Genomic DNA, 11,449 nt, shown 5'->3' on the forward strand with positions numbered 1-11,449 from the left:
AATCAAGATTTTGCGATTTTGACGTATATTCAGGTAACTTTGGTCAGTCAGAGGGTGGGGGGGGGGGGGGGGGTTCGGTTAATCACCCTTGTCTTCTCCCTTGTGGGTGTCATTGGAAGATGTAGCCAACCGGAGGGGGGTTCAGGGGTCCTCTGATCCATTTCCCTTTTTATTACATACAGTTAAGTATATTCCGTGAATCCGTGCATTTTTCTTTTTGAACAGGCCCAATTGATCACACAATTTTGGGTCATTTTCTATTAAAAACAACAAGTCGGAAATTTTTAAAACTCAAAACAGAAAAGACGTCTTTGTGGTTTTTTTTAAGGAGTTGAGTGGTATAATATGTACAAGTATATTTGAAGTCCAACCTTAGTAAAGCTTGGGATTTTATTGCATTTGCGAGGCCTCGGAGAGCACTGGGTATATAGACAGTGCTTGTAAAACAAAGTCGGTGGAGCCTGCGTGCAGAATTACAACCCAATGTTGAGTTAAATGTATTTGTCGTCAGGATAATTGCTTTGAAACTCTACGATGATGGGCAACTAATCGAAAGCCTTAACGGTCGGCATTATGTGCTTTTTTTCCCGAAGCAACTTGATCTCATTTTAGTTTGCAGTGTTAAATACACTAGCGTTTTGACAGTGTCAGATCTAGGGGATGACCAATGTTATGATACTACTAAAATGGGGCCAACAATAATACATGGAATACTAACGGTTGTTCCTAATTTATTCTCAAATTGCCTCAGAATGTAGGAGAAAGCATCGTAGATTTTAACATTTTCCGAGAGCCATGCCCAAAGACCCTCCTAGCAGGACTGCCTTCGGCACACCTTCACTCAACCCCTTTCATATCAACCACATCCCTCCCCCGTTTCCTGAAAGCTAGATCCGCCCCTGTTTGAGCAGCTTTTTTCAAGAGTGTGAAACAGAACATGTTATGTTTTCATGTTTGGTTCCCCTTGTATAAATCTTTGCCGTATTTTTTTTTTCAGCGTAGGGCCTATACAATCTCCAGCCATCTGATAGCAATGTGGCAAGTGCACATTTCTTCTCCTTGACACCCTTCCCTGACATGCATCCTCGATACACTAACCTGACTTGTTTGACGAAAGACGTGCTAATTCCCAAGCCTGTATAACGACATGTCCACACATCTTCACAGATCACACAAAACCATCTGAACAGGACCAAGAAGAAAAAAAAACCTCAACCACCAAAAAGATTCCAGCAAATCGCAACTCCATCCCGGTGTGGGGAAAAAAAATTACACAAAATTGACGGTTTATCGACTCGACAGTTGGATGCGGTTTTGAAAGTAGACGGGTCTTGTTTTCAAATTTGCCTCAATTCGTTCAAGCCTTTCTGAAGGACACTCCCCGGGCTTAAATGAGCATCACGTCCCGTCTCCGGCTCGCCTTGAGATGCCTGGGTTAATCAGCGTTCGTTGAGCTTTAAACTTGACTGCAAATTGACACCGTAATGTATATGAGGCGTGACACTGGTTAATAATGCACGTAAATTGGTTAAAGGGACAGACAATTAATGATCGGGCTGTGGTCATATTATGTTGCTTGTTTGAAGCAGTTTCAGAACACCCTCAATTTGCATCAACGAGTGCAGCACCACAAAGATGACAAAATTCAAATTTTTCTAGATCGTAATTTGACTGACGCGTTGATGGTACGGGAATGCATTGAACAAAACAAATACTCTCTAAATTCGAAAGAGTGAAAATTCACTCCATTTGAGTGAAGATTCAATCCCACAGTCGGACACTTTGGACTAGACGTTTTAGAGTGAAATTTCTTCAATCGTAAAGATCCAGTTTTCACTCGAGCTTCGTCTGAGAGGTGATTCTTTTTTCAGACTATTTCAATAGAAAATAAGAGTGATTTTCACTCTAAAACGTCTCGTCCCTAATTTCACTCTTTGGTATTTAGAGAGTAAAGCAGAAGCAGTTCTAGTGCAGATAAATTAGGCTTTTTTCTGTTATGATTAAAAATGTCATATTGAAATACTAAATAAAAAAAATTAGTTCGAAGAGAATCACCAACATTCAGAAGAACGAAAAATCAGACGAAATTTCAATTCCTTTCGGATTTAAATTACACAACAGTTTCTTTGTGCCTGCCAACATCTTATCTAGGTTCATCCTCAAGGAGAGATGATTAAAGTCAGACGCGAGCTATACAATGTGGTTCACTTCTCTATTTTCCAGAGCAGGTTTTAACTTTTAACCATCAGCAGAGAACGACGCTACACCTCAAGGTTTTTACCCCCAGTGTCCCCCGCGTTTCTCTTTACCAGATGACATCGTGTTATAGCGCCGTCGACTTTCCAAGATGCACAGGATTACTGTGCTGATCATGGTCAAGGCTTCTTCAATTTAAGACCGATCGCAGCTCATAAAAATGCTCCCTGACTTGAGAACCATCTTTTTGTAGCGTTGGGGCAAAGCTACGAACCGTGCGAGATGGGATCCGGATGGCAAGGGCCCCATTGTCCTCGGGATTAAGCCAAGGCGATCTGGGCATCACGTCTCCCCGACTTTTCGGTCTGTCTTGAGGTTGGGACAGGGACGGTGATGTTTTCCTCGTTAAAACGATGACAACCTTGTCAGTCTCAAAAGCGGTGGGTGGATTATCATGATGCAACCTGAGAAATTGTTTGCATGGAGTAAATATTCTACTTGGGTCCGCGTTATGTATCGTTATAGCCCTACAGATTACCGGCTGCAGCAGAGGATCCGGACTTGATAATTATTATGTAAATCCAAACCATTATGGAGAACGATTGGTGATGTATTGAGAATGTTAAAGAATAGATCGAGTATGAAAACGTCCACGATAATTTAATAAATAGGGCCCACTATTTACCCTTTCCTAATACCAGAAGGTGAGAGGCTATGAACAAAACTGTTTAAAAAGCGGAGGGGGGGGGGGGGGTTCAATCTTCCTATGGGGCGCTGTTCATGGGCACCATCAGACAATAGGTGGCGCTTTTCATGGCGGCACAATTGCCGACGTCAAAAAAGAGCACTCGTGGAAAAAAAGGGCACTCGGCACTGGGGTTGGCCTCCCTATAATAGTTCTTACGAGGCTCAATTTGCGACAACTTTTTCTTCCAGATACTTCCTAAAAGTTTAATAATTTTAACCCCGAACACTGCTGGGCAAATATCATTGCCCAACAGGATTTTTACACAACTGTTTCATCTTCAGTCCAATATGGGTAGGCCTACCCGTAATCTCCACACATTCTGAAAGCACGAATATCAAGTATTTATTCTAAAAGTTGTTTTCTTACGGTATAAATCGGCGTATTGATTTGAATATTTAGGATTTCTGAAAATAAAATTATTTTGAATGACTCTGCAAAACCTGAATAGGCTTTCAGTTCCAGACTTCGTGGAGTCTAAGTTTGTCTCCTCACTGTCTAACGTGGGAATCAGCATTTAATACAAGTTCGTTCTTTATAGACCGATAATGTGCATGTCTCAAAAATCAGATCCCCTGACAACATATTACCACGCTCCCCCCCCCCCCCGGCAATGAGTGCAAGTTTATTCATTCTTAATAACAGCAACAATTTCTCACATGTTAAAAAAAAACCTGATTTTGATCCCGTAGCTTTTGGCAAAATATTTAAATTTAATTGACTTAACATAAATTTGCTTGGTTGCACTTTCAAGCAGGAACGCCAACACACAATGGAACCAAGTGTCGGCAACAACCTTTGAAGTTTATTCATGGACCGGCATTTTTTATTATTTTTTGGCCTGTGAACTCAAGGGTTTTTTTTTTCCGGAACCGAACCAAAATTATACTGTTATCAATTTCCGCCAAAATTCGCCGTCTTGCACTGCGTGACAACAACTTGTTTTGTGGCAATAATAGTTCGTGTTGTGTTGGTAAATTCTGATGTATTTTCGGGCTCGCTTTGAAGTCGGAGCGTAAGGGATTAACTAATTTATTTTTGATGGGGCGGTGTCGATCGGCTTTTCCTTTTGATGAGAATGTTCTTCTTATATTGCGAACAAAATATCGAACGTGAACTAGTTATGTAGCCTACTGCAGGTTTAGCAATAACACTTGCGTCGATGATTGTGCAGGTTTAAAAAAAAAAAAGAGGCTAACCACTCAGCAAATAAATATTAGTCAGATTTTTGGAATTTAGTTCCGCTTTGTTTATAGTAATAAACGAACATTATATAATACAGACAAGACGTTCCTATAGTAAAGGTGGTACCAGAAGCATGGGCGTCGCCAGGATTTTTCTAGGGGGGGGGGGGCAAACACTCACCAGAAGCGAAGGGAGAAATCGCCGGCTGTGGAAAAATCGAGAGGGGTGCTGGATACTACTACTGACTACAGGGTGAGTGAAAAAAAAAGCGAAACCCAAATGTCGGAACCATTGTTTTAGTGAAGTTTTGCATGCATGTAGCACTTTCAAAATTTAGGATATGAAAGTCCAATTCATAAGCTTTGTTTTAGTGCAAGAATCATTCAATCACTCATGTACGTTTAAAGTTACTGTCAACGGATCACACAAAACGTGTGCGTTCTTTCAGCAAAACGAAAACAATTAACACACATCCTCATGTGATTTGTTTTCGTTTTGCTGAAAGAACCGTGACGTATACCTTCTTGTGATCCGTGGACAGAACTTTAAAACGGTGGCTGTGTTTAAAATACCGTAACTTTAAACGTACATGAGTGATTTGAATGATTCTTGTACTAAAATAACGGTGCATGACTGCTCTATGTTCCGACACCCCTATGTTCCGACAACCTAGATTGTGTTACTCCCGGTTAGGGTTAGGGTTAGGGTTAGGGTTAGGAATAGGAATATGTGCAGTCGGAAGATAGGGGTGTCGGAACATAGAGGTGTAACCAAAATAACGCTATGAATTGGGCTTTTATATCCAAGATTTAGAAAGTGCTAAATGCAGAACTTCAATAAAACAATAGTCCCGACATTTGGGTTTCTCTTTTTTGACTCTCCCTGTATAGTGAAAATGTGGGCGTTGCTGTGCACTCTGCGTAGGCCTATAGAATGCTTCGAAATCAACAACCTTCCTTTAATTCAATCACTCTCAAACTTTCTACAGTCTATCTTTCAATCCTCGGTCAATTTTTCCTGTAAAGTTTTCAACACTGAACAATTTCAAATTGCAGGAGCGTTACATGTAAAAATGGTATTCATTCTCGGGCCGCGCAGGCACAACACGAGCCCTGGAAGAATGGAAATGTTTCAACGCCTCCCGTTTCGAGATGAGTGTGCGGTAATCTTCAGCAATTCCAATCATTAAGATATTCGCGGCTGGGCCGGTGAAATGTTGGGTGTCTTTTGGTCTATAGGAGGCCAAGTCACGCGAACGCCGTGATTGAATCCATTGCACGAGACATAGCCGGTTCAGCTCTGATTGGACTAATCAAGGAGCCCAGCTAGGAGCATCCCTAAGACAGAGATAAGAGCGGGCCGGTGGGATGCCTCGTCCCACGGTGAGCCCGCTAAAGATCAGAGAGTGACGACTCGCTGCAGTACCAATCGACTGCAGGGGAGATTAGTGAGCATCTTCAGGGGAAGGTTTTTAAAGGAGCCTGCAGCCTCCACCATTATAGACCACTATCATGTTGCCGTCATCATGATTTTTTCCCATTTAAATCAATGTAACCAAAGCGAGGCTGGAAGGAAAAATAGTCTGGTTCCTTTTTGCACAAAATGCATTATCATTCAGTACTGTTATTGGATGCAGGGAACATGACTAAAATGGTGGCAGCATGATAAAGGTCTGTACAGTTATGGCTTCAGTTGGACCCTCTCCCTTTCAATCAGTCGCAACAAGTTTCTAAAACATGATTCGAGAACCATGTTTCCCCAAGATACCATCTAGCGCACAAATTAGACCTGTGCTTCTCATCATACCGCAGAACCAAAGATATTACACAAAAAGCTCAATCGCTTAAGCAACAAGGACCCGTGTACATATACTGTGAATATACGAATGTTCCATGCTTATAGAAGGTAATTCTGCATGTCCCCGGTAAATTACCTAGGTAAAAGTGCCCCCGGACCGTTTTTCTACCCCCCCCCCCCACCCGGAAGGTCATTTTGTAGTTTGTACCCCTACTTTTGCCATCCAGAATAACCTGATGGAGGGCGACAACATTTCCTATAGGTAAATCTGTCCCATCTGTCCGGGGGGAAAGATGGGGGGGGGGGGGCAGTAATACCTTTGACACCTGCGCCATTGTTTTCTTTGTATGCAGTATGTACATACACGTTTCTACCCTGAACAGCGCCACCTTGTGTCTATTGGTGTCCACCACCTCCCTTCGAATATTCAAATGGTTTGTTTCTATTGTTTTTTAGTTCTTTATATAAAAAACAATCTCATCATGACATTATTGACCTCAGTCCAGACAATATATATCAGCTTGCTTGTTTCCACTTCAAGAATGACAAAATTATTGCTGACGAAAGTAGGCAGGCTTTCATTTTGTGGGCAATCAATCCTGTTGGCCATTCATGACAGCACCTTTAAGGTGTTTCTCGAGCCCAGGCTCCTGGGAAGCTTAGAGACTCTCAGCGTGGTGGGAAAAGAGCAGCATCATCTCGCTAATCAAGAAGAGGACAGATCCGAAGAAATGTCTTCACCATCAACAACAAGCGAGGTGAGAGCAGCACGGTGCGGGGGCCAATCTCAGCAAGTCTTGAAAGAAACCTCAGATTTCCCATAATTGATTGGGATTGGGGGTAGGGACGCGGGGGCTCGGCCGCCGTGGATCGCTCCGCGAGCTCCGTCGGGTAATTGGCACTGTTGATGCCGTGCCAGAGCGCACGCTGATCAACCGCATTTTGTAAAGTCCTGTCCCGGTCCTGTATATTTCATAGTACTCTCGCAAAAGATTGGGAGTGTAATACGGCAGAGCTTAATTTGGGAACTTTATAAAACATCTCCGGGAGGGGGAACAGAAAAACGTCACGACATACCAATTAACGGGGTGAATTATGCACCCCAAGAGGGAATGGAATGGTAGAACGGATGGCGCAAAGGGAGGTAGTGGATGAGACATTCTTTGCGGAGCAGACGCGCCGATGTGCTGACCATTTAAAGAAATGATGGAAGTTGTCTTATCAAATACAGTCGAACTACAAATCCCGCTAATTGTCCTTATCTACAACATTGTTAAGACCGTAGATAGCATTTGTATGTGATAAGAACCGAGCGAAAGCATCTTGCTGCGCTTGTGATGTAAGAGTCACTTCAACCGGATCCTGACATTAGAAAAGAAGAGATTATTGTGCACAGTAATTAGGAAGACGCGAAGAGCTCACGGAAGTACACACAGAGGTCATGGCTAGCTGCGCAACGCGATGGGATACGCAGACCATGCTCGCTGCATGTCTGTGTCCGATATGATGCCACGGAATATGTAAAAACCATCTAATAAAAAAAACGGTTAACCAGAGTTTAGCGCGTGACATCTTGTTATGTTATTAGGGGGAATTGGATATGTGTTAGTTTGAGTGACAGCTCAGTGGAATTTAATGCAATGTTAGCCAAGGATGGCAATATTGAATTATTGATAGATTGAAATCGTGGCCACGCAAAGATGTTTACCCATCCCCCACCCTTAAACACAGATCCTGAAATCACATATGAAGACGTTCAAATGCAGGGCATGGGTTTGAACGGCAAACTATTTACTGGTACACGGTTTTTAAAGTCAATTCCAAATTCAGAACGATTATGCACTTTTTATATACCAACAAAATCCTTTTAAAAATCAGCTATAAACGAACGAGGGGAGTTTTGAATGCACCGAAACTAATACATTGAAGTTAAATATATTTGTGTAGAAAAAGGAAGTTGGGCTTTTCTCAATTACGAAAAGTTGGCTCAGTATGTGTTGTTCCACCTGAACTCCTCATGCAACGTCTTGGCTGGTTAAAGGGAATGTACATCATTGGCTTTCGCTGTAATTTTCAGAAATGAACTAGTTGAGGGGTTAGTATAATAGATCAAATATTGTTACACTGACATGTTTGAAGTTTTGTGTCCGAAAATGCTGGAAAAACCAAGAAAAACAAAAATGTTCAAGTAGTCTGGTTCCCTGACTCCACTAAAAATGAAATGGATCAATTTATAGATGTTGGAAAATTGTAAGACAAGGGAACCAGTCTAGCTGACCTGCACCCGTTCATGAACTTGTAACCAATAGCAAACACAATTTGGACTGAAACAAATGGTAAAAATGGAGCAGTTGTTGAAAAATAGTTAGGTTTTTCCAACGGTGGTCGGCCGACCACCGTTGGAAATGTATACAAAAATTCCATTTTCTTGAAAATGACTTCACATCAGGTGCCATAATTTTACAGAATGCTTTAGACTGTCATTTACCAACATCCTAGTAAGGTATTTCGTAAAAACTTGGTAGTCTTATTTTTCGATGTTTGCAAATGTTGTATTTCCCTTTAAGTGGTAGAATGTACTTTCCGTGCGTGTTTATGACCACAAAATTAATGGAACACAGATTCAACCACTTAACACGTTTGTTTTTACTCTAAAACGAATTAGGTCCTTCATTGGCTAATCCCTTGCGAACCTGATTGTGACGGTGCCAATTTAGAGTCAGCCCAGAGTGCGAGCCCGCCCATTCAAAGCAGCCCCTTCCCACCAAGGGAGCTGAAGCCTCTGAGAATGTGAATTGAAAAGCATTTTCTTTGGTGCTTTGTCAAATTTTATCAGCCAAATTCCGCGTGAGGGGGGGGGGGGGGGGACAAAGAGGGTCTCCTCTGGATGAGGGGAGGGGAGGTGAGGGTGCCCCCGTTTCCCCCAACCCCGCCCGATCCCCTAAAACTGGGTGAAGGTCTCGTGGATTTCAGCTCCCTTCGTACTATGGGCAAGAGCTGTATTCTGACATCACAAAATGACTTTTCGGACAACGCAGAATTATGCACAGTCTTCTTAAATTAGTTGCAAAAAGCGGTCTAAGGCCAAGTGCGCGGAGCTGCAATGATATCCTCGACACACACACAAAAAATCCTCATAAGTTTTCGCTTATAGCATACAACACCATGACTGTGATACACATTGCATTGATAAATTAACTCTTTTTTTCAGCAATGACGAACCAAAAACAGTTCTGTTGGCTTTAATTTGCTACATGACTTTTCCAATTACACTCAAAAACAAATTTACACAAAAGTTAAACAAAACGGTATATGAACAAGCTGATAATTTACGCAAAGATTACATTGTGATGAACGGAACACTGATGGTCGATTAATAATTGTGTCTGATCGTTAATTGGAAAGCCGTCTATCTGTTTTGGTCATTGGTCGGTCACGCAGCAAATGGTCCTTGTCAATGTTTATTCACGACTCATTGGAGTCTTGAGTCAGTGCGCGTGGCCGCGGTTTTGATCCTTGGTTCTTGGTTGTTTTCTGGAGGGAAGCCCCTCTCTCGAATCTAGCCCAGCCCTATAGCGTCCACGAGACCCTGCACCTTGTAATCAAGGCTGATGGGTATGCGCACGCCGAAGCGCCCTATCGCACCGCGTGACGCTCCATGTGTCACCGCTGGCCACGCTATATAAATCCAAAACACATGCTGGGGGCTAGAGTTTACGATAGCGAGCATGATCCCAAGCCCGCGAGCTTTTTTGCCGTACACACACCACAAGACGTGTTTGTGTTGACAGTTGACTCCGTGTTTCCGATACTTACACATTGTTTCACACGTGTGTGAGGAGCCAGGGCCCGTCAGGTTACGCGTGCGCGAACCGCACCGATCACAAGTCCTTGGGTTCACGTCTGACCGTTGCTCTCTTCAGACAAGTCAGTCCAGTCTGGACTTGATCAACTTGAACTGTTCCATCGCTGATAGATCGGCGAGTGAAATTGCGCGGAGGATCCTCTCTGGTTCATCATCCGCATCTTCAAAACATTTATGCTGAACTACACGTGATGTGAGTTTTATTTTCTCTCAGCGGACACTTGAGTGTTTGAAAAACCACCGGAAGTAGGCTGTGTGTTTTATTGACTATAAAAAGTAGGGTTTTTATGACTTTCGATCGACATGGACCAGTCTCGCAGCAGCTGCCGATACACCGAGATGCAACCGATGTCCTACTATGACAACTACCCGGCGACGAACGGCGACATGGCCAACTACAACACGCTGTCCCACTCCATGTACGTGAACAACAGCTACCACGAAGGCATCCATAATGGTGCCGCGTCTCCTCTGAGGGGAGGAGGGGGACACTGCTACCCTACCCCAGACGGGTCCAACTCCTCGGACAGTTGCCGTGAGGAGGACATTGAGCACGTGCTGGCCCCCGGGTACCCCGGGGGAGGGGAGAGGCGGTGTCTCCTGTGGGCTTGCAAGGCGTGCAAGAGGAAGAACGTGGCGGTGGACAAGCGGAAGGCGGCCACGATGAGGGAGAGGCGGCGGCTGCGTAAGGTGAACGAAGCCTTCGAGGCCCTGAAGCGCCACACCTCGGCCAACCCCAACCAGAGGTTGCCCAAAGTGGAGATCCTCCGGAATGCCATCGAGTATATCGAGAAACTGGAGAGGTTGCTGCAGGTGGAGAAAGGCAACGGGGACGGCAGCGAGATGGAGACAGCTGAAACCAGCTCCAATGCTTCAGATGTCATGGTAAGTCTCCGTGTTACTTTGACTGGTTGCTCACCATAATGCTGACCAATAAATCTCTGTATAATATCGTATGTACATTTGTCATTCAATATTAATTAAGCGCTGCTTAGAAGAGTAAGACATCAAGTTCGTTTAGATAATGCGTGTCCAAAACAACTAACCACACGCGAAGTTCATACGACGTTTTAGTGCATGATGTAGGCTATAATCGAGTCGCCATCAACCATGATGACAGTTTTTCAGGCGGGCCATTGAACATATGGAGACGATTTCTCCACATAGTGACGTTCCTGTGTAAGCCTATCCAAGCAGGTATTTATTTTTAGCATAACTGAACGAAAGATCCTTGAAACATCTTCAAATACCATGCAATCTCTAGTGAGAGTTCCGCGGATCATTTCAAAATGGCACTCATCACGCACGCCACAAACGCGGAGAGCGAAGCGAGTCGAGGCGAGTGATGATACCGAGAAATCTGAACGATGGACGGCGCGTGATGAGCAAAAGATTCCCTTTGCGAAGAGCGTGCCCGGTGAAAATCCAACTACATGTATTACTGTATAATTTAAAGATTACACCCCTTCCATAAAAACGTGTCAGAAAAAAAAGAACAACCAAAATTATATAAATTTTAATGAATTTCCCTTTTTACCTACTAATTCTCCATAGATTTTGAGAATTGATTCGTTGTTAATGTTGGGTCACCTAATTAACAAATATATCAAGTTTATAGTGAGATTTAAACAAAAGACTGTTTTGGCTGTAATATTTGCACT

The 11,449-nt window shown here is 43.3% G+C and overlaps 1 protein-coding gene across 1 annotated transcript; it reads left to right on the plus strand.

Annotated features, from left to right (window-relative positions):
• Window positions 1-9,654: 9,654 nt before the first annotated feature.
• LOC119723207 (transcription factor SUM-1-like) lies at window positions 9,655-10,712 on the plus strand. The gene has a single exon (XM_038193768.1). It carries the CDS (start codon window positions 10,092-10,094, stop codon window positions 10,710-10,712), a length of 621 nt encoding a protein of 206 aa, XP_038049696.1. The 5' UTR covers window positions 9,655-10,091.
• Window positions 10,713-11,449: the final 737 nt, after the last annotated feature.

Source organism: Patiria miniata, unplaced genomic scaffold, assembly GCF_015706575.1.
Source record: "Patiria miniata isolate m_02_andy unplaced genomic scaffold, ASM1570657v1 HiC_scaffold_16, whole genome shotgun sequence".
In the NCBI taxonomy this organism is placed as follows: Eukaryota; Metazoa; Echinodermata; class Asteroidea; order Valvatida; family Asterinidae; genus Patiria; species Patiria miniata.